Here is a 22,633-nt window from a genome sequence, read left to right as displayed (position 1 = left end):
AGGCGTTTCATTCCAAAACACTGTATCTCCCTTTTGGAAGAATTTTGCTACATCTATCAATATATCCAAAACACATCTGATTCTATCCTCAGAAACATAACTGTTTTGTAAGAACAGGTCTTAGGATGACTCATGTTTTGACACCAACAATCATTTTGTGAGAGTAACTATCATTTTGTTCACATGCTGGATATCTCACTTTGGACCGCAACTCTTCAAATATTGTTACATTGAATACAGTTAGTTAAATTTAGGAAGCAATGATAATACAATAATGAGTCTATTATCTTATGACTTATTGTCTCTGGAGGTAAAGGAATAGAAAATCGGCCAGGCACTTATAAATTATAAATTTCACTTGAGGGTTTGGCGCTCGTCTCTATGTTTTTGTTCAACCCCCCGAGAACAGCTGCTACCCTGGCAACAATGAATGGGGATTCAAAAAGATGCTAAACAATAGAGGATAAAAATGAAAACCTCCAACTTGTTTTGGCCTCTGCTTCGATCAAGGAGTATAACCAGACAATAAAGGCACCAAATAAGGGTAACGTAGCAGTTAGAAAGACTTTCAGTAAATGTCCAGTATATGAAAGGTCACAGGTTCAATCCCTTCAACAGCTCTGGACAAGAACCAGCTAAATGCATAAAATGTAAATGTAAACCAAACGGTGCTGTGCTGTCACACAAAATGCCAAACAGAGGCCACTTACAGTATTGTGTTGCTACAGAAATGTCACTGTACTTTACATTATTTGTAGACTAGCTATTTACATACATATACTTAATGCATTACATCCAGAAATCCAAAATATCACAGGGAACGCTTACTGTATATACAGTAATTTTAAATACTGTAATAATGTAAATACTAGAAAATGGCCATTGTATATTCTGTTTTGTTAGTTGTTTGTTTGACAGCATGATTTGATCATGACAATTTTATTTTAAAATGCTGCAATGGCTACATTTCAACAAGGAACATATCCAATGTCCTGATGTTAGGATACATCTTTTCCATAATGTACTACCTAACTGACAAAGCTGTTTTTATTTTGCATACTATATGGGATTTTTAGCCCACAATCAGAAGTAAAGCATTTTGCCTTAAGAGTTTTTCACACTGGATCTCTGCTGTGAAAACTGAGTTAAGCAATTGTAACAAACTGTACAAGGATGTGGTCACATTTCCTGTGAGCCAATAGCTCATATTTTGAATAGCAATATAGTTTTGTCTTTGCATGAAAAACTGAAATGCAGCACTCTGTAACCCTAACTCTCCAGTGAAACAATAAATGATACTAACGCTCAATGTCATTGAACAGGTAGGAACCGATGAAGGAGAACATGAGCACGGAGATCGGCAGGGCGCAGTCCGACAGCACCTCCCTCACTTTGGCATGCAAGAACGGACTGAAAGAGAGAGAGGAGGGGGGGGCGGGCAGAGACAAATAATAGAGGAATACAATTACTGTAGACAAGACAAGGACAATGGCTGCAATCCTGACACTGCTTAAGTACCTCGGTCCGCCTTTGCTTACACAATTGAATCCGGCTTTGAGGTTGATTTGATTACTCGGAGCAATCAGAAGTAGAATATTAATGCTTATTAAATCGCAGGCTGGAACAGAAGCATTGACAAAAAGGCAGCTTTGTAAGAGCCAGTCTGGAAGGTTCCTGCAAGCTCTGTCACTCCCGACAATCATCAGAGTAAAGCCCCTACTCAGCATTATTCCTCCTAGTCGGCAGTGCCTCCGTCCAAACACGATTTAAACTTCTCCAGTGATTTATCTTAAGAGTGCTGCAGCGCTGCAGTGCTCCACGTACCTCCTTTTAAACTGGTAGAGGGTGTAGCCCATCCACAGTGTCCCCAGCATGAGCAGCAGGCAGAGGACAGGCCTCTCTCGAGTGCACTGGATGAGGGATTCTGGGAAGGCGTTGAGCGCCAAGCCCGCCGCCACCTCACTCCTGTTGCCCCCCAGCACGTCTCCCCTGCCGTGTAGCTGGTGGAAGGCCTCCACGCTCCCGTTAGACAGCGTCGGGGCGTGGTAGTACCTGTGAAAGACTGGAACCACATCCACAGTGTTGAGTTAGCAAGCATCACCCTGAAACTCTGTATAGCAATGTTTCTCCTACCATTTGAATAGCAAGGGGGCGCCACCCTGCCTAAAAGAGCTCCCACTCAAATAAAAATAATTTATTTTTCATTGCTTTCAAAGGAGAGTGTGTGACACGGTTTGAATGTTGTTCCCCAGCCCTTTCCATCAAACCAGGAGAAAGTTAAGGGGGAAACAAAGTTGTGCAGAAGACTGAAAACACTCCACGAATGTATTCACTCATGTCACTGGAAAATGTTTTGGATAAAAGTGTCCACAAAATGGCATACATTAGTGTTGTGGTAATGGCATATGAGCTCGGAGCGTATTTTACAAATGGTTTCAAAAAATTGAACTAGAGCACAGGCAAACTCCAAAACAGGAAAACATCACATTCAAAATAAATTACATTCTGCTGTCCTCATTTATTACATATTAAATTATATAATATATATATAGCGAGAGAGAGATAGAGAGAGAGAGAGAGAGAGAGAGAGAGAGAGAGAGAGAGAGAGAGCGCCTGCTAACCCACCAGGATAACACAGAAACTAATGGGGCTTTTCTCTTCACAAAATCTACTGTTCAAAAATCAGGCATTAGCCCATAATTCACTGCCACGCTGCCATCTTGGACAAAGCCAGCTAAGCCAGGATTGACTCTCATGTCAATACATTATTTTTGATTGGCGGCGCTGACTACAGGTGTGATGCTAGTGTTACATTGCTTCTGATTAGGCAGAGCTGACTACAAGCAGAACGACTGTGAGAACGTGGAAGTTCTCAGGCTGAGCTGCATCAGTCGTGTGTCAGTGGACCGGACAGCAACTTACTTTTCACTGTGCCTTTGACTGCATCCACCACAAACGCAATGGAAATGAACAGAGCAATGACTTCCTCTGTTGACCTGGAAAAACAGCAACATCACAGAAATGAGATGCAAGGTTATTGTAAACTAAAGCTAAAATGAAATCCAGGTGTTAAAAACATTGTTATAAACTGAAATAAGAACAAAAACTAGACTTTGTGACTTTTCTACACATAAAATTATCTAAAAATAAAAATATAGGTAAAAAGAGAATGAAGTTTGGGCAAATTATTTTTTGGTTGTCTTTACTGAATGCTAATTGAAAAATGTATGCACATAATTTTTAAAAAATGATTTATGTTTTATTGTTTGCATTACACAATACCTGTTGCAAGCATATACAAAATATCTGTTCTGTACTGAACTTCTATCATTATAACTTTAAAAAATGCTACCCCTAACAAAAATACTAAAACCTGAATGAAACTAAAATAAAACTTAAACTAAATAAAAACTAAAGTAGAACTAAGCATTTGTAATAAATTAAACCTTAACTAAAACTACCAAACCCACACTGAAAACTAATTAAAATTAAACAAAAATATGTGAATCCTGATGAGCAAATACTGTATGTGTGCAGTTAGACATCTGAAGTAATGATTTTAACTATTAAATAGTATGTGGTCACTATATGCTTGTGTGTAGCAGCTAATTCAAAATGTACATGAGTATTCTCAGACAAGTAAAAACAGATAAAAATATCTTTCTGTGTATTAGAGTATCAATTTATTAATCAATGAGTAAATTGATGAATTGATGAATCTACTTATCTATCTACCTATCTATGCATGTATATGTATTTATGTATGTATGTATCTATCTATCTTTCTCTATAATTATTCAAAGAACAGTTTTAGCTCTGTTCCCGGCTCTGAGACCAAAACTAGGGCAGATGAGGAAAACCAAAACACCCCAAAAAAAACAACTGCTACAAAAAAAAACAAGATTCCATTTTTTTGTCAAGGCTACTGTTTCATGCGATCCTGCAGGGATAGGTAGAGTGAATAGAATTGAATTTAGCCTTACTGAATCTAACTGAACTGAAATGAATTTAATTAAGTGAAGTGAATGTGTGTGAAAAGCACCTTTTGAAGAGCTTCATGAGCAGGCTGACATTGAAGATCCCTCCCAGGATGAGGAAGAGGCAGTTCCACAGACCGATGCAGGCGTAGAAGGCCGGGAAGTCCAGGTTGTAGTCATCACAGATTCCTCGGATCACTGCAAGCACGCACATGTGCAGAAACACACACACACACACACACACACACACACACACAAGAGCACCAACACGCAAGCAAGCACACACATAAACACAGAAATACATACACACACCATTAGCCATATGAGATGTTATCAACTATTACTGATATACCGGTAAACATTATGCACCAACAACTTGAGAAGAGTTGGTGTGCAGTTGTTGTGCTGTTGCTGTGCTTCTTTCGCAAAAACAAGGCAACAGTAATGATGTCGTCCCCCAGGAGTGATGCAGACCCCCTCTGGGCCAATCAGTAACAAATATGTCACCTTGGTTTGACCTATAATTGTAGCACCCCCCTTAGGCCAATTAGTGTTTTTTAAAATTTTGAAAATGCTGGAACACATCAGTAAAATGCACTATTTCCCGAAGTTTTGTCAAAATCCGATCAGTGGTGTCTGAGATAGAGCACAAGATACATGAACAAACAAATGAACAGTGTAGCGCCCCCCTTGGGCTAATTAGTGTAATTTTTATAATACTGGAATGCAGTGATGAGAAGCGTCATTCCCCCGAGCTTCATCAAAACCCGATCAGTGGTGTCTGAGAAATCGTGTGTGACAGACGGACGAACAAACAAATAAACAAATGAACCAACAGAAGGAGACCGCTCCATGTTGACTTCATCAATAAAATAAAAAACAATCAAGCTAGGCTGATTAGGAGCAATGGTGATGATAATCTTTTTTTCTCTGTAAATAAAGGTAAACTGAAATGACAATAAAATAACCAGAAGAATGTATTTTGGATACTACTATGCTTGAAGTGAGTAAATGAGGAAGATCTAGAGCTCATTACACATTTCTGATCCTTGCCAGAACATCAGCTATGGCAGAGATTGATTTTAAACAAAAAAATGAGTCTAAAACATTCAAAAGAAAGGGAAAAAGTAATTACACTTCATTCAAACCTAAGAAGAACAAAAGAATTGTAATGGGTTTGCCAAAACCATCACAATTTAGTTGTAATCTTTAATATATCTGTGTGCAGATGAGTTATAACTTTACAAACAAGCCATTGTTCTGCTCAGACGAAGACTGCTGGTAATGTACTCTAATTAGCCCCACGAGAATGTGCTTAGCACAATTCTATCCCATTTACTTCAAAGATCAACGCACCACAACCCTAACAAACAACTATGGTATTAAAACTACATCTTGGCATCGGAGGGACCACTTTGCCTCATCGTTGCCCGATTCCACAGCTTCCAGCAGTCATGATCATTTAAATTCCAGACAACAAAACACTGCTGCTGGGTAAAAACCACGTAACAGTAATTTCGCTATTTTTCTTCCTCTTACTTGAACTGAAAGTTTACACGGCAACTTATGTGATGAGTGAGTTTCATGACCCTCGGGCCTTTGAAACCTGTGACACACCATTATATAATTTAAAAAATCCGAGGGCATCAGTGATAAAAAACGCATTCCTTTCTTCATTACTGAAAAAAACAAAGTCTTTGCAGATACGTGCTTTTTACCCGACTGCAGCACAAAAACTCATTACGGGCGTATGTGTGAATAAACATCTACTCCCACAAAATAAATCAGTCAAATGGTGCTGTTTTCTGGTAAGAGAGAGAGCAGACGAGGACACAAGAGTTTCTGGCTGCTGTTCTACATGCTCGGGTGCCTCCTTCTCTCGATTTTGACGTAATCTTCTTAGTACCCCACCTCCCCCTCCCTCCTCCCCTCCCTTTCCAAATCGCCCGTCGGCAGAAACTGTAAGGAGATAAGTATATTTTGCTGCGGCTGAGCTGAGCTGAGGAAGAGCGGGGAGGCCTACCGCTGATGAAGATGGCGAGGGGAGCGGTGGTTAGAGGGATGACTAGAGGAGAGCCGGCGAACAGCGAGTAGATGACCCCACCGATGCTCTGGCCGATGATGGTCTTCCGGACATCTGGGGAGAGAGGCGGACACACACACACACACACACACACACACAGAGCTCACACAGGAGGAAACACTTTGTATGTATTGATTTATGTGTTTGTTGGATATATTATTATGTCTACTATATCATTTATGTCTACGTGAGCGAGTGTGTGACTGAGTGAGTGTGTGAGTGTGTAAATGTGTCTGTTAGGGTCTCTATTGAGCTGAAAGGTCAGGATCCAGAAGTACATTTCCAATTCAGTTTTCACATAAGGAATTTTATTATTAGCCAAAACATTTTAACAGTGTAAGGTAGAGTTACCATGAGCTATTCGATTGCGAAACAACTATATTATACAACTATGTTCCTGTGGAAACCATCAGTCAAACTGGTTTCAACTTTGTTGTTAAGAAATTGTGCTTTATTCCTGAGTTCCTTGTGAAATACTACGATACCCACAGGCTTGAGCGAGTTCCCGCCGATCAGAGACGTCGCTGTTACCATAAAAACATTACCCACTCCAAAGTTGCGCATGGCTGGTAGCCAGACCAGAGCGAAGTAACGTTAGTCAACTAGCATCCTGTATCAGTGACTGGTGCTGCTCCACCGTGGTTTTACTGTCAGACATGAAGTCTTTTGTTTTTGTTTTTTTTTAGGGATGAGGAGAAGAGTGTTCGCAGGGGCAAAAATCACTACAAATCAAAAATGTCTATGGACAAAATGAATGGGAAATTTACTTCCAGAACCAGGACCACAGTGGGAAAAAGGGGCAGGCACATTTTGAGGTGTGTGTACGTTTGAATGTGTGTTCGTACCAATCTCGCCGCGTGTGCTCTCGTCATTGAGGGAGCCGAAAGCGATGGCGGGGAGGAGGATGGCGATGTAGAGGAAGATGGCTGTGGTCATGTACTTCAGCAGGGTTTTATTACTGCCAACTATACCTGAGGGGAGCCAAACACAAACACCTGAGTCATATTCATCACATGATGGAGTGGAGGAGGTGCAACTCTCTCTCATTTCAAAAAGACAAAAACATCAAGAGTTTATTTCCAAAATACCATATATACATTTTAGGGAGGAAACCTTCATCATCAAGAATATGGAACATACATTATGTAAAAATATTTTACAAGGACTTACATTACCTACTGCCCTTTAAAAATCACCATAATTTGTTTCAGTTTTGTACCATCAATCATTTTGTAAGAGTAATTGTTGCTTCTTTTTTTTTTTCAAATGATGGATATCTCATTTTGGAATAAAACACTTTAATTGGGCTCTAATGAGATCACAGTGATTTTGGTCCTGTGACCTTCATCAGATGATGATTATCTGATGACGGTCACAAGACAGAAATATCTTTTAGATTTTGTTACAGCCCAATGAATGTGTTTGGATATTATGGAATGAGAAAGGGCTGAAAGGGAGCAGTTGAAGTGGAGAATCCAACTACTCTGCTGTACTCTCCTCTGCTCTGCTCTGCCCTACTCTACCTGACTCTACTTGTCTCTACTCTGCTCTACCCTACTCTGCTCAATCATATTTTTTATATTCATCTGAGTCAACTAATCTGTTCTTTGGGTTTTTGTTGACTAAGAATTCAGTTTCAATGTCTTTTTCATGACATATTCTGTGAGTAATTTCCTGAAATTCACAAGGTCATCTCTGGCATCAGAACAACACAACATTCAGAAGTAAACAACAATCAGAAATATGTGTTTCTCTCTTTTGAAAAACACTGGATCTTAAGGTCAAGTTGCAGGAATGCATTTATTTGAATGGGGAGAATGATGTGGGAGAAACAGTGTTAGAGATTTCCGATAAAGACAACAATTTGCTTAGTCAATAAAATCCTCCAGTCAGCCGAGATTGTAATGGAATGTATATGGCAATGTCCTTGTCTGATGACTTTGGAAATTACAATAATATTGGCCATATGGGAACATATGGCAACAGTAAAACATCTGAGACAGTGATTTTAGTCGGGGAGAACCCTAGATGCGACACAGATGCAGCACAGATGTATTTGAGGCAAAGGGTGACAGACAAATGAGGAGCTGGCAGAGGCTCCCCGGTGTGGCATAATAAGGAAGATGATTCACTTTCACAAAAAGTCGTAGAGGGAAGGCAGTCAGGTCCAGCCTACCATCTGTGAAGTCGGAGGGGTAGAGAGGCAGTCTGCGGCACAAGTCCTCATAAATCCCCCGGCCGGCTCTGAAGAAATCTTTACACTGTGGGAGGAAGGAAAAAGGTTCGATTTGTTAAAAAGGTTATGAGGATTTTTTCTTATTAAAGTCTTTTTTTGGTAAATTTTACATTTACATTTAGCTGATGTCTTATCCGGAACAACCTACAATAAATGAAACAGTTGGAAAAGCTTAAATTGCTAAATCATCGACATTACGAGCAACAAATAGTAAGGAGTGCAAGCAGTGGCAGAGCAATGGTTACGTCTCTGGGGGGGGGGGGGTGAAAAATACTCAAGGGGCCCCACAAAAAATATTTTAGATTTTACAATAGGCACAATAATGTCCAAAGCGGCGGTATTATAAATTCAATGATATTTAACATGAATAGTCATGAAATAACGACTATTTTAAAAAGCCTACAACGTTACTTCGATTGTCAAGCGCACATATTGCTACAAATTGTAGCAAGGCGATATTACACTAAGCATGTAAATGCAGGTTCAAAGCAGTAGACCTACAACTTCCACATACTGGAGACACATCAAAATTAGGGCTGCAACTAACGATTATTTTCATTGTCGATTAATTTGTTGATTATTTTCTCGATTAATCGATTAGTTGTTTGGTCTATAAAATGTCAGAAAATGGTGAAAAATGTCGATCAGTGTTTCCCAAAGCCCAAGATGACGTCCTCAAATGTCTCGTTTTGTCCACAACCCAAAGATATTCAGTTTACTGTCATAGAGGAGTAAAGAAACCAGAAAATATTCACATTTAAGAAGATGGAATCTTTACAAATTTTTTTTTTTAATAACTCAAACTTAATCGATTATCAAAATAGTTGGCGATTAATTTAATAGTTGACAACTAATCGATTAATCATTGCAGCTCTAATCAAAATAATCTCAATATTCCCCCAAAAGTGGCTGAACTGAACAATAGCCTGGGTGAATACTTGATTCTGATTGGCTGGAGGGGTGTTGATTAATTTCAGATAAATGAAGCATCGCATTAGTTCATGCAGGACACGGAAGTCATACGCCCCGGCTGTAATCAGCTGACAGCCTGCTGATCGAATCAGTGCTTCCAATCAGTCATACACCAATCACAGCCATTCTCACATCAAGGCGGCCATTTAAATATGACTCCCTTCTACACTGATCCTCACTACACCAATGCTGCCTCACTCACCGCTGCTGCTGCTGGCAAAGCTTTGCCTCCACCACCCCAGCCTCCACCTTTCTAGTTCAGAGTCTTAACAAGGCTCAAGGGTTAAAATTGTATTCAGTGTCTTGCTTTGGGCCCACTCTTGTATACCCTTGGGGGGTTTTCTTTTCTTCTTCATTGCGCTCCCTGTTTTGGCTTAGCATGCTGCTTGGCTAATCCAGGGAGCATCTAAAGAGCGGAGCCATCAGTGCCAAGCATAACTGTATTTCCATTTGTTGCAATAAATGGTTAAATCTATGACGAGAGTGTTCCTGACTGAACCACCTAACTCTAGTCATTATCACTGGTCTACATTAATGCACCATGTTGAAGTTTGCTTAAGAACTGAATGATATTATTTTGTACAAGGGTACCAGTTGGGAGAAGGATCACTTTTATGGCATCAACAACATATTTAGCAAAACCAGGAATACACTTATTTTAGCTTTATTAACTTTCTTCACCATCTAATCACTTGAACTCTGCTGGTCTGTCTCCTGTCATCTGAGACTGACCCTCCTGCCTCCATCTGGCTCTGTTAGATCAGAGTAGTGGATTTATTCAGAAGTTACAAGACTGATGACTAAGATACTTGACTGCCTATGATACGCCACTGCAACATATTCAGCTAACGTTACAGTCAATCAAACAACAATATACAGCTACATATTCCTTCACTCTCCGGTAGCAAACTTTACATAGTCATTTTTAGTAACAAAGATGGATCATGTGAACATGTCTATCGTCTACAAGTTAAATTCACTTGGACACTTGCTTTATCACTCACATTGGGTTGAAAATAAGACAGAATGTCTAGTTTCTTCTTTCCTGACATTTTCATAACACAACCTGTCAGCTCCGCTGCTCAGATTAAACTGTCTGTGCCTGTCATTTGACTTTGTTTGTTTAACGTGGCTGGGCTTCCTGGTTGGGTGGAGTTTTCCGTTTTTAAGTCACTCACGTCATGTGAAGAACAAGATGGGAGCGTCTGTCAGGCTCGAGCCTGGAACAAGATTTGAGCTTTGCGCTTTCCTCCCCCTTCCCCCGGTCTTGCTAGTCTCGCACCTGTGAGCCTATGCTTTTCTGTGCCTCCTCGCACGTTCCCAAGTCTGTTGATCAGACAAGATCAGGGGGCCCCCTAGTGGGTCCCGGGCTGTTCGCCCCACCCCCACCCCCCCTCCAGCTAAGCTACAGAGTGCAAGTTTCAAAGCCACAGCATCCTGACATTAGATTTAATAAATATCCCTTTGTCCCTAAAATGACCATGTATAATAGAGAAGTGTCTGGTACGAGAACAGCCAGGGAGAGAAGGTTTAGTGCATTTTTAGTGCAAACAGAGGAGGAAGGTAGAGAGAGGGCCATGTGATTCAGAGCGAGACGTAAAGTGTTTCTTAAAAAGATAAAGAAGATGGGGACTTTTCTGTCCTGAATAGGCTTATTAAGCAAATCATCCAATTATCCAATGTTTCTTTGTTGAACATAGCATTACACCTTTACATGGACTGGGTGTATTAGTGGGGAAAAGCCCTTGGGAAACTCATTCCCATCCCATTCGTCATAGTAAGAGTTTTGACGGTTTTTGGCAGAACAAAGCGATTTACCTCGACGTAAACAACCTGGAAACAAACAGGTTTAAACAACAGCGTCTGCGTTTTTTTTCTGAGTGGGCTGGCTAGTTTTATGAAGCCACACACGCTTGTTCAACAAGGACTGTTCATCCATTAAATCCCTATACATAATGAAATCATTTATTATTACAAGGGAGTCTCTGTGTGTGTGTTGTGTGTGTGTGGGGCCTGACCACCATGGCCCCTGGCCAGCATTTGGCTCAGGTTCGATAAACAAAAGTCTCAGAGAGGAATTACTGTCCACCTGTTTGCCATTCGTTCTGAATGGTCGATACTGTGAGGCAACGGGAAGGAAAACATCAAAACACAACAACAATTTGGCCTCATTTCTGAAAGTATAGGAAAGTGATATGTTGTTGCGGGTGGTCCAACGTCGATGTCGGATGTGGAAGGAGGGAGGGGAGAGGTGCCGGGCTTTGCTCTCTCTCTCTCTCTCTCTCGTTTTCTCATCATTTTCTCTTTTCTGTCTCTCTCTCTCTTGTCCTCTCTATCTCACCTGCTCTCTCTCCCCCAATCCCACCTTTTCTCTCTCACCTCCTCTCTCTCCTCCTCCTCTCTCTGTATATATCCCTCCTCCACTGAATAGCTCTGAGCGTTTCAAGCCCTGGGATAAACACCTAAGCAAACCCTCCGCTATAAAAAAAAAAACAAGGGGAAATGTCTGGAAGCCCCGGCTTGTCAACAGCGACATTAGGAGGAGATGTTGGTCCACGGCATTGAGCAGAGCGCCTCTGGAGGTGTGTGTGGTGTGTGTGTGTGTGTGTGTGTGTGTGTGTGTGTGTGTGTGTGTGTGTGTGTGGCTAAGGGGTGGGGAGTTCTGACAGGACTGTGAGAGATGTAAGGTCATTTACCCACTGAGGAGGCCTGGCAGGAGTTGATGCTGATTGATTAGGGAGAGAGAAAAGATGGAAGAGTCGAGCCAGCCGAGCGGGGAGGCGAGGAGGAGATGGTGTGTGTGTGTGTGTGTGGGGTGGGGGGGTGGGGGTGGGGGGCTAGGGATAAGGAGAGGGAGAAGGAGAAGGAAGAGAATGGAAAAAAAAGGTAGAAATGTGTAAATGTATGTGCATAGATGGGATTCAGCAGAGTCGGGTGGAGAAATGAGACGAGGAAAAGGAAGCGGGGGGCGAGGATGAAGATGAGGATGAGGAGGCACCAGGGGCATTCAGCAGAGAGAGCCTCAACACCGACAGAGAGGGGAGAATTAGAAAGCGCTAACCAATCAGAGGCCTCATCTCAGGGCGCTGGGAATGACTCATAATGCGGTCATGCAAACACACACACACACACGCTGCTTTAAAATATGGAAATGTGCTAGCCTAGGTACTAGCCTAATGTGGAATGGTTGTACACATGGGATATGCATACACATAACACACACACACACACACACGTATGTACTCCAGACAATAACGTCCAGACACATACACTTGAGAGCACTCATGCAAACAGGTACACACACGCATAAATACACACTCATTATATCCCTCCACTGACAGAACTACGCACACACACACACACACACACACACAAACCCTTAACAACTCAAAATCCCCTTCCATGCACAATATACTGCATCTCTCTCTCACACACAGACATACATGCACATACACACACACGCACTTAACCCCATCCACATGCGTGCACACACACACACACACACACACACACACACACACTTAACCCCATCCACACACACCCACACTTAACTCCGTCCACACACACACACACACAACCCCCTAACGATCCACCAAATCCCCTTCCTCACACAATGTACCCTTCTTTCTCTCGCCCCCCCTCTCTGTCTTTTTCTCTCTCTTTCTCACACACACACACACACACACACACACACGCTCCACAGCCACCGCTGCTGCCCACCTTGAGGGGTTTGTGGCTGCGGGGGTCGGTCTCCTCCTCCTCCACGGCGGTGGGCTGCTGGTTGGCTGCGGTCAGCTGGTGCCTCTGGAACACCAGCGCCTCCTTGAACTCCTCCTGTGTCTTCGTCTCCAGCAGCTTCTGCCTGAACGAGATGTCAGAGAACATGGTGGCGAACGTCCTGCCCAGCTCCATCGCCGTCTTGGTGCTTTTCTGTGGGAAGGCGAGCCGATCAAAGCGCCGTTACATTACAGTAAAATCATTAATGATACAATCCAGTTTGTTTTTTTTGACTATCTCAGTATTCAATTCTAAAATGCTATAAATCTGTTTTGGAAAAATGCCGCTACCAGTTTTTCAAAATCATAGATGATTCTTCTCTACAAACGTCTTTTTTACTACTTTACTAAGCAACCCTAACTTAAAATGGGTCTGTTTTACTCCAGTATGTACAATAATTACGACTATAAACAACCGCATGCTTAGCTGTCACATACTGTAGACATTGTAAATTGGGCCTTTACCAAACATGGCTCCCATCTGTTTTGATACCGAGGAAACGCATGTAAACATTACTCCTTCAAAGACAGGTTGGGTAGGTTGCAGGTTTGCTGTGGGCGGTTTAGGAGCCGGGCGCTTGGGGGGCTTTTGTCAATAATCCCACATCTGTTACAAATAACGCTGTCACAAGTCACAAAGTGTGACAGAGTGATGATAATAACGTCCTGGCAGGCTGTTGGACAGCGTGGTGCCAGGGAAGCCGTGTTAGCCAGGTGGTGAGGATACCAACATAGCCAGGCTCAGTGTGTACAGTAGCAGCTGCAGCAAACAGAACGACTAAAGCCTTTAAGCTTTTTCACAGGGAGAAAGTGGTAACTGAATTTCAGCCAGAACTGAAAGGATGGATCTTGATTTATCTGCAGGCTCTCTCTCTGCGTAAAGGCACAGGATTCCCTACCATCAGTTTGGGGCAGAGGTAAGTCTTCAGGTTAGAGATGGACAGTTAAACGAGGACAGTTTCCCTTACTACCAATGGTGCTAGTGGAGCTTCTCAGTAGAACAGTAGAACAGTAGAAGACGCTTTCAGGTGTGAATTTGTGTAACAGAGTAAGTGAGAAGCAGGGCATTTGTGAAAAAAGAGCATGCACGTTCACCAAATTTACACTGGGCAAATAAAAGTTAAAAAAAAAAAGACAATTACTAAGAAACTCTCTCAATGGTGAGCGATGCCAATGGTCCTGCCTCACTCACGATAGATTACATACATTTGCCAACCAAAGGAATTCCTACTATCATTATCATCATGCCACTTCAAAGAGCTGTCTCACAGAAACGGTCACCATCAGGGATAATTGAGGCATAATAATGCTTTATGTTTACTAGGGGCCTAGATTAATGTCTCTGAGAATGCCATTAGTGGTTGTGATTGCTGGCTATAAGACTGGCAGAGAGGGTGCTGGAACCTTTACGGAGAGGCACGAACACAATGGAGAGTTCATGGGAAAAAAGAGAAAGAAACCAAACAAACAAGCAGAAAACATGATGTAGTTAGCTGTGGCATCGCTGATTGCCAGAGTCACTGGCCCCCCCTCGGCGGTTCCATGGTTTGATAGTGGGTTGGTGAACCTAGTGTGTATGTGTGGTTGGGGGGGGGGAGGGGTGGCTGAATGTGGGGCCAGAAATGCTTTTCAGCGGGATGGGGCTGAGGGGGGGAAGGGGTTTCCATCTGGAGGGGGGCAACAATCAGAGCCCTCTGAAGAGAGGAGAGAGTGATGGTGGTTGTGTGTGTGTGTGTGCGTGTGTGTGTGTGTGCGTGCATGTCTATGTCTGTGTGCACACCTGTAGATGGGAGTGTGTGTGTGTAATAGAGGGCTCAGGATGAAGCAGTGGAGGACAGGAGGGTTGAGTGGTTTGATGGGAAGTAGAAAGGGTTTATGTTTTGATGGGAGGGAAGGGCGAGGGTGTTACAGGATATGTGGCACTTTCAGTCTGCTACAGCAAGCTCTTCACAGCTGAAGAAAACAGCAACCCACGACTGAGCAGCGATACACAAAGTTCAGCCAACGGGCCACTTGTACCCACACAAGACTAGTGAGCGGCCGTTGGAAAGATTTCAGCTCGAGAGACATTTGGCAGCCTGGCAGCCAACCACTGACAACATTATCTGAGCTAGTAAAAACTAAGATAAAGGCTTAAACTAGGATTGAACAAGTATTTTAGTGAACTGAAATAAATATTTTGAATAAATATGTTGCAGTAAATAACATTAAAATGAAAACTAATAAATATTATGACCCTACAATATGGAGTATGGAGCAGCTCTTGGAAATGTTTCAGTTTCAGACATTTCCTTTACAGCCTGCCAAGCGAAGTCAGAAGGAATCCAAAGTTACTGTAATATTCTATAATTTCATCCGCAGTTCGGTTTCGTTCTAAAAAAAAAAAGAAACAATGCTTCTTAATAGGATTTCATGAAAGCCGACTGACTCTAATTGAATTTCTATGAGCAGACTAATCCAAAAAAGTTTAATTTCTTGAACTGAATATATATTTCCTTTTAAAGAGCTGGAAACAGAGCAGGAAGGTATGCAAATCACTTCACCAATTACTGGTATAGTAGCAGCGGGACACTTGCATTGATATGGTAAGTTGAATTTGACTCATCCCTACACTTCCAGCAAACACACCTTTCTTTACCATTTTACTGGCAAAGACGCGTGACAACAGCAAAAAGATTGGAAGAGAGGAAACAGAAAATCTTCTCTACTGGCTCTGGACCCCATCGTTCCTCAAAATGAACCTCAGGCAAATAAACCGTATAATGAAATAATTAATTAGTACATGGATGAATTCATGAATTAAGGGATGAATGAATGAATGAATGGAGGGAATATATTAGATGAAAGAATGACTGAATGAATGGTTAGATGGATAAATAAATGTGTTGTAGCAGTAGACAGTGAAAGAGTCGCATCGCAGCGACTTAACAGACAGCCATGGCAGCCATGAGAGAGAGCATAAATAAATTAAATAATGAATGAAATAATGAATGCATGAATAAATGAATAAATGAGACAAGCAAAATGAACAAATGATGTCACAAAAAACCACAAGTGGATGTACAAACGCCTTAGTAATCACCCAAGACAGATAAGTCAGTCTATCATTTACACCCTTCGGGGGGGTAGTTACCATTTTGAGTGGGGCCAGGATCAGGATGACATAGCGGACCTCGCAGCAGTTCTCCCCCCAGTTCTGCGGCCTCTCCAGGCGGGAGATGCACACGTGACGCCTCTGGAGACTCTTCACATTGCAGCTGGAGCACGGAGGGAGAAGGAGGAGGTATTATAAATGTCAACGCCTCACCTCACCGGCAGCGCCCTTCATTTCCATAGATTAACCTCTTTCTCAGCAGCAACAGTTAGACGCTATTCAAATGCGGTGGGCGAGCGCATGTTCCCTCGCACACAATCGCATGCACACACAACATGCACATATTTGCTAATCACATGCACACACACACACACACACACACTAAATCCTGTATTTGCATCCATCGGATTAAGGTATATTTTACACAGGATTCAAATATTACATTAAGAAAATAATTGTCACTGCTACATACACACCATACAGTACATCCTCACACATACACAAGCTCACAAACACACACACATGCATGCATACACACACACACACAATGCAGCTTACATGATGCAGAGCCATGACTGCTGGTACTGGACCCCGGTGGCCGTGGCTGTCACCCCCTGGATGGTCTCTGACAGCAGGTGGACTGCGGAGGAAAGGTCAGAGGTCAGACGACAGGCAGCTGAAATCAACCTCACGTCCAGTTTAATCCTCATACACTCCCATTCATTTTCTGCTACATAGTCTAGTGCTATTGGTGTGTGGGCCTTAACAGAACCAGCAGTGCAAGTCATCCCTATTTTATAGCTGATTGCTACTGTTTGCTTTGTTCACAGCACTTTGTGACTGTATTATGAAAAGCTGCTACACAAATACAGTCCTTATTATAAACTATGATGCTGACACATTTCAAAAAGTTTTAAAAATCATGTAACATTCTACTTCTTCATGCACTGTTTTATTTCCTTTGTATTGTTTCATCCTTGTTTTATATTATCTTATATGATATTCTATCATATTCTATGTGATATGATCTGTTTTTATTGTTCTTTTAAATTTCTCTTTTGTAAAGTGTGTTGGGACTTGTGATAATGCACTTTAAATAAATAAAACTTGAAACGTAAAAATGGCATACATGTTTGATTCCCAATGAAATAGAGCCTTGCAGTTTTGAATCTAGATTATATGATTTGTTGTGATTTGTTTATCCAGCCAAACAGTGTCAGCTAAATGCCTAAAATCCAAACTATATTTCTGGCGCTTTATCGGCTTGTGCCAAGCCCCTCAATATGATGTCTACATCAGAAGTGTCTAATGAGCTAGCCTTCTGCTTTAGATGGTGCCAGTCCACACAGTGTGCAAACAAACACCATGACAAACTAATAACTATGGCCATCCAACCCCAGAAAACACCAACGCTCATGCTCGAGGATTTAACAAAACATTTCATTATGCTCCCAGGTTTACACGGTAGAAATCATTAAACACAGGCAACTAGGGGCGTTGGTGAAGCCAGTCCGTTGCCTCCTAATAATAACTCTCCCTTCCGATTTCCCATGCTGAGAATGATGAATAATCGTGTTTTGGGGGACATTCAATGCGCCCACCACCCCCACAACCCCCCCACCCCTCCAACCCACTAACCGAAAAACCCCTCAAGAAGATTCGGCGTGCTTTGGCTCGCAAACGTCGTCATCTTCTACTCCTCTGTATTGGGAAAATTACAGGGAGGAAATGTTTTGTATCATAAGCAGCAGGGCCGATCATTTCCCTATCATTCTGATTTTGCCTGCCACTGGCTTGTCTCTCTTTCTTTTTTTCTCACTCTCTCTCTGTCTGTCTCTCTCTCCAGCTGCCATGCCGTCTCATCAATAAGGTATCCTCCATTCATGCCAGAAAATGATGGGCGTCACCATGACAACAGTATCACAGTGCTGAAGGAGTGAGAGAGCCGGGAAGAGAGATGGGGGGGGCAGACAGAGAGAGAGAGAGAGAGAGAGAGAGAGAGAGAGAGAGAGAGAGAGAGAGAGAGAGAGAGAGAGAGAGAGAGAGTATTCAGACAAAGAGAAAGAGTGAGAGCGGGAGGAGAAAGGATGAAAAAGAAAGGGGGCATGTAGAGAGAGGGAAAGAGAGGGAGAGAGACAGGAAGAAAGAGCAAGGAGGAGGAGACATGCAGGGAGAGAGAATGAGAACGAGAGGGGGGAAGACACAGTGAGAGAAAAAATGTAAGCAAGAGAAATAGGGCCAGAAAGGGAGCGAGGGAGTGAGAGAAAAAAATGAAGAAAGAGAAGTACAAGAGAGAGAGTGACAGAAGATGAAAAGGAGAGAGAGAGAGAGAGAGAGAGAGAGAGAGAGACGGAGCAAGACAGAGAGAGGGAAAGGACAGAGAAGTGAAGGAGATGGACTGGGATTCAATTCAATTAATAGCAGTAAGCCTGACAGCCATGTAATAATCAAAAACCATCCAATTTCTCATTGACGTCAGAGAGAGAGAGAGAAAGAGAAAGGGAGAGAATGAGAGAGAGATGGAGAGATACAAACAAAACAAAAGAGAGATAAACATAGAGAGAGAGGAGAAAAGGGAAAAGAGAAAGAGAGGGAGAGAAATGGTGAGAGACAGAGAGAAAACAGAGAAAGTGAGAGAGAAAAGGGAGAGAGACAGAGAGAGAAAAACAGAGAGAGACAGATGTGGGGAGGGGAGGGGAGGGGCCGGGGGTACCTGTGGTCGTCCATACCAACAGGCTAGGTGGCCAATGTCAGACGCCCATCTGGGAGAGGCGGGAACGCTGTTAGCCCCGAGCCTCACATTACAGCGAAGCCTGAGCCGTCACTAAATCACCTCCACTTCAATGTTTTTTAGTGACAAAAGAATTTGTTTTTCTTTCACAGATATCTTTGAACATCGTGTGTGGCTCGATGGCTGGAGCACGGCACTAACACCGCCACTATTAGGGGTTCAAATCCCACTACGGCCACCGAGGCTGAAAGCGTAGGCACTTGTGGTACTGTGAAGTGTTTTGGATAAAAGCGTATACAGAACGGCATGTGACCCATAAGGTCAGATGTTGTTAATCACGCCAGCAGCACTGCCTGATTTCAAATTATTTTATTTCCCTTACTTGTTATTTATGTTTTTGTCATACCATTTTCCTCCTTCTTGTTTTCATTTAGTTTGTCAGAATTAATTTGACAATTGTTGTCTTTTTTTGTCTTTTGAGGTGAGTTTTTTTCCCCAAGTCGCATGTTCTTTTATTTTAGCAGCAAAATCTGTAGTCCTCCTTTTCTTTCTGTGTTTTAGAATTTTTATATACAAATAAATTCACTTAAATTAAACCAAACTAATGTGATCTAAAGTAAACTATACTATACTAAGCTAAACTAAACAGGCCCATCTTCTCTGGCTGACTTATTTGATCATGTTAACCTTGTTGGAGACTTAAACAGAGAGGCAGACTAGCTTATGTTTTCACAGGATGTCTACATATGAACAGTCATGCCTTCCATCTCTACTTGCCTTGAAAATGCTCCCCTTTTCTCCCTGGCTCTTTACCTAGCACTTGTGCACTTCTTTATTAGACACGATCATTGATGGGACACAGGAACATGTGTAATATATATTGTCAGGGCACTAAGCCTTGCACTCCTTAGTTTTGGTTGCCTGTGGTTGCTTGTAATGTTGATGATTTAGGAATTTAAGTTGTTGCAGTCATTGCCTGTCACTCTGGATAAGAACTTTGCTAAGTGGAAGTTGCTGACAAGGCCCTGCTCACAACTCTTGTGAGTTTGAACACACCTAACAGTAATTTAACCAATGCCAAGGATTTTATGGAATGATCCCTTAATGTGCCATTAAACTAGGGGGAGCGCCTAAGTACAAACCTGGCTTGGATTGGATGCTAGAGGAAAGGGGATGGGTGGGAGTGAGCATATCACTGGGGTGATAAAGTGGGCAGCTAATTAAGACATGCACATTTGATACTTGTCTGTTATGTGTAGATTTCTGCATGGTTTCGTCAGCTTTTGATACACAAACAAACACCGCTGTATCCACACAGAGAAAACAAAAATCACAAATGCTCACACATGGCATATCAAACGTGACAAACTTCAATGGAAATGTAATGAAAAAATATGAGGACGGCAAGACTGGTTGGCTGGATTGTCCCCTTTGATGTTGTAGGATTCTTGGTGAATTCTTTAACTGCATTATCCACACAGTTTGGTTCGAGGGGGGAAAAACAGTTTCTAATTTTTATAAATCACATGAGGATAATGCAATCTGTCACAAATAAGGGGAGAGAAAAATTGGTAAAAACAGAAACTGGTCCAAAAAATTGTGATCTTAATATTTCTTCTGGTTGACATGCTAGTACAACATCAAGACAAAAACACAAAATCTACTGAGATGTGCAGGCAAAAAACATAACAATTCCAGGGAGACGCTCGCTATAGTTTCTCTGTCAGCTTGCCAAAGGACCGGAAGCCTTTTTGGCAAGGAGATTCCTCACATTATGCTCAGAGGTGACCTCAATAAAACCCCTGATCTTTTGCTGCCTAAAAGATTAGCTGTGGCCTCACCCATTGGTATAACTGCCTGTGAGAACACACACACAAGGGGAAATGATGTGTTTCCTTCAAAGCGTGGGAGGTTGTGGAGGGCACTTTGAAGGAGGTGATTAAAACACAGGAGGGCTCTATACAGCAGTGGGATATGAAACACTTATATTAGGTACATTCCATCATAGCCAATCACCATGCAGCGCATAGATGCTATGATGTCACGGGCGATGACAGGGTCACCAGGACTGGGTCAATAGTGAAACCTTGTTATCTATAGAGGTTGTCAGTTCTAATCCTCACATAATAGCTAACTATAATAATGTTGTATCAAACAACGCCGTACATGGGTATATAAAAGTCAAGCATGGTATATGAAGAGCTGTATTCAAAAACAATATATTTATCTGTTTTGGGAAAATAAATACCTCAAGTCTAACATTTGATATCTAAAAAATTTAGAGGATCCAGAGATAATTTTGTCAACCAAAGACTTAAAGGAACACTTTGCCGATTTTCAACCAGCTTTGTATCATTACAATGTCGGTAGTATATGCAAATGAACAGTGTTTACCTTCCCTCCATGTTGCCTGCACCGAGAGCTCCCCGTTCATTTGTATTTGTATTTCACTTGTATGGCTCTCAATCCGACTGTCCGTGGATGCAGGCATACAAAAATGAGTAAGTACAATCTGAAGTTCAAATAACAGCCATGCGAGCCGGCGCAGCTTCAAAATCTGTTGTTCTTCCGAGAACCAATGACGTCACTGGTTCACGGAAGTACAACAGATTTTGAAGCTGCGCCCCAGAGACACAGAGAACATAAAAAAAAAACTGTTGTTGTTTTTCACACTATATCCCAATTTCGGATAGATAGAGATATGGTTGAAAACCGGCAAAGTGTTCCTTTAAGTTAACTACTCTGCCAGCAGTGCATTTAATTATTTAAATTTTATCCTGTAAATCACTGTCAAAGAGATGGTTTCACTTTTTTCAAATGGTTGACATCTCATTTTGAACTGAAACTCTTCATACAGAAACAGCTCCTCAACTACGGCCAGAGTTTTCTCAGCGCTTTACAAAAGAACTGATGTGCGATAACATTATTGGACGATGGACGAAAAGAGCGTTGATTTGAGGGGCAGCTGAAGAGCCATCAATATCTGTGACACAGGATGGATTGCTGGTGTCTGTAATCATTTGATGACTCAATGGATCGACCCAGTCCTGAGCGCGCAGAGGAACACAAACGGCGTACTGATGGTGATTGGTACAGAAGCAAACCACTGATTACAGCCTCACGGCGGCTGACGCTGACATTTTCATCCAATTAGCACAGCTTACCGTCATCAAAGAAAACGAAACTTTGAGACTTGTCTGCACGGGGGGGGAGGAGAGAGAAAAACCAGGAGGAGAGACGAAAGATTCAGTTTAGTCACCTTTTATCAATGGGATTGAAGACACACAGTGATCAATAAACTAAACAATAAACAATAAACTAAACTGCTCACATGAGCAGTTTAGTAGATACATCTATACATGCAAGCACACACAATCATGCATACCCACGCACACACACACTCACTCACCCACCCACGCACACACACTCACTCACACACACGCACTCACTTACTGTTTAACAGGCACGCACATAAATATCTCTGCTGAACAGAAGCTTCATTTCCTGCCCTCCTTTACCTCATGCATATTAAATATAATTTCCCAGAGAAAATCCCTCAATGTCTCGTCTTTGTTAGGCACAGAGAGATCTTATCTTGATTACCGTCCACAGGCTATTACCAAAAATTTGATTTTATCACTGATAGCAGTTATGTGTTCAGCTAGTGCAAAGAAACCCGAAGACTTCAATGAAGAAATCAAGATGAGGAAACTGACATATATGGCCATCATTTTTCATGTGGTAAAGAGCCTGAATTAATGGTT

General features: G+C 42.1%; 1 protein-coding gene across 4 annotated transcripts in view; it reads right to left on the bottom strand.

Annotated features, from left to right (window-relative positions):
- slc4a11 (solute carrier family 4 member 11) overlaps nt 1–22,633 on the bottom strand; it is a 72,282-nt gene that overhangs the window by 10,944 nt on the left and 38,705 nt on the right. For all 4 annotated transcript variants that reach the window (XM_078289588.1, XM_071922505.2, XM_078289589.1 and 1 more), the window contains exons 6-15: nt 16,697–16,778; nt 16,178–16,301; nt 12,989–13,198; nt 8,237–8,321; nt 6,906–7,031; nt 6,001–6,114; nt 4,043–4,175; nt 2,923–2,996; nt 1,825–2,062; nt 1,304–1,410 (exon numbers count right to left, since the gene is read on the bottom strand). In XM_078289588.1, the coding sequence (XP_078145714.1) occupies nt 1,304–1,410; nt 1,825–2,062; nt 2,923–2,996; nt 4,043–4,175; nt 6,001–6,114; nt 6,906–7,031; nt 8,237–8,321; nt 12,989–13,198; nt 16,178–16,301; nt 16,697–16,778 (1,293 nt within the window). The remainder of the gene's footprint in view (nt 1–1,303; nt 1,411–1,824; nt 2,063–2,922; nt 2,997–4,042; nt 4,176–6,000; nt 6,115–6,905; nt 7,032–8,236; nt 8,322–12,988; nt 13,199–16,177; nt 16,302–16,696; nt 16,779–22,633) is intronic.

This window comes from Centroberyx gerrardi, chromosome 17, assembly GCF_048128805.1.
Source record: "Centroberyx gerrardi isolate f3 chromosome 17, fCenGer3.hap1.cur.20231027, whole genome shotgun sequence".
NCBI classification, from domain to species: domain Eukaryota; kingdom Metazoa; phylum Chordata; class Actinopteri; order Beryciformes; family Berycidae; genus Centroberyx; species Centroberyx gerrardi.
Note: the sequence above shows the minus strand (reverse complement) of the source record. Positions and strands in the feature narration are given on the sequence as shown.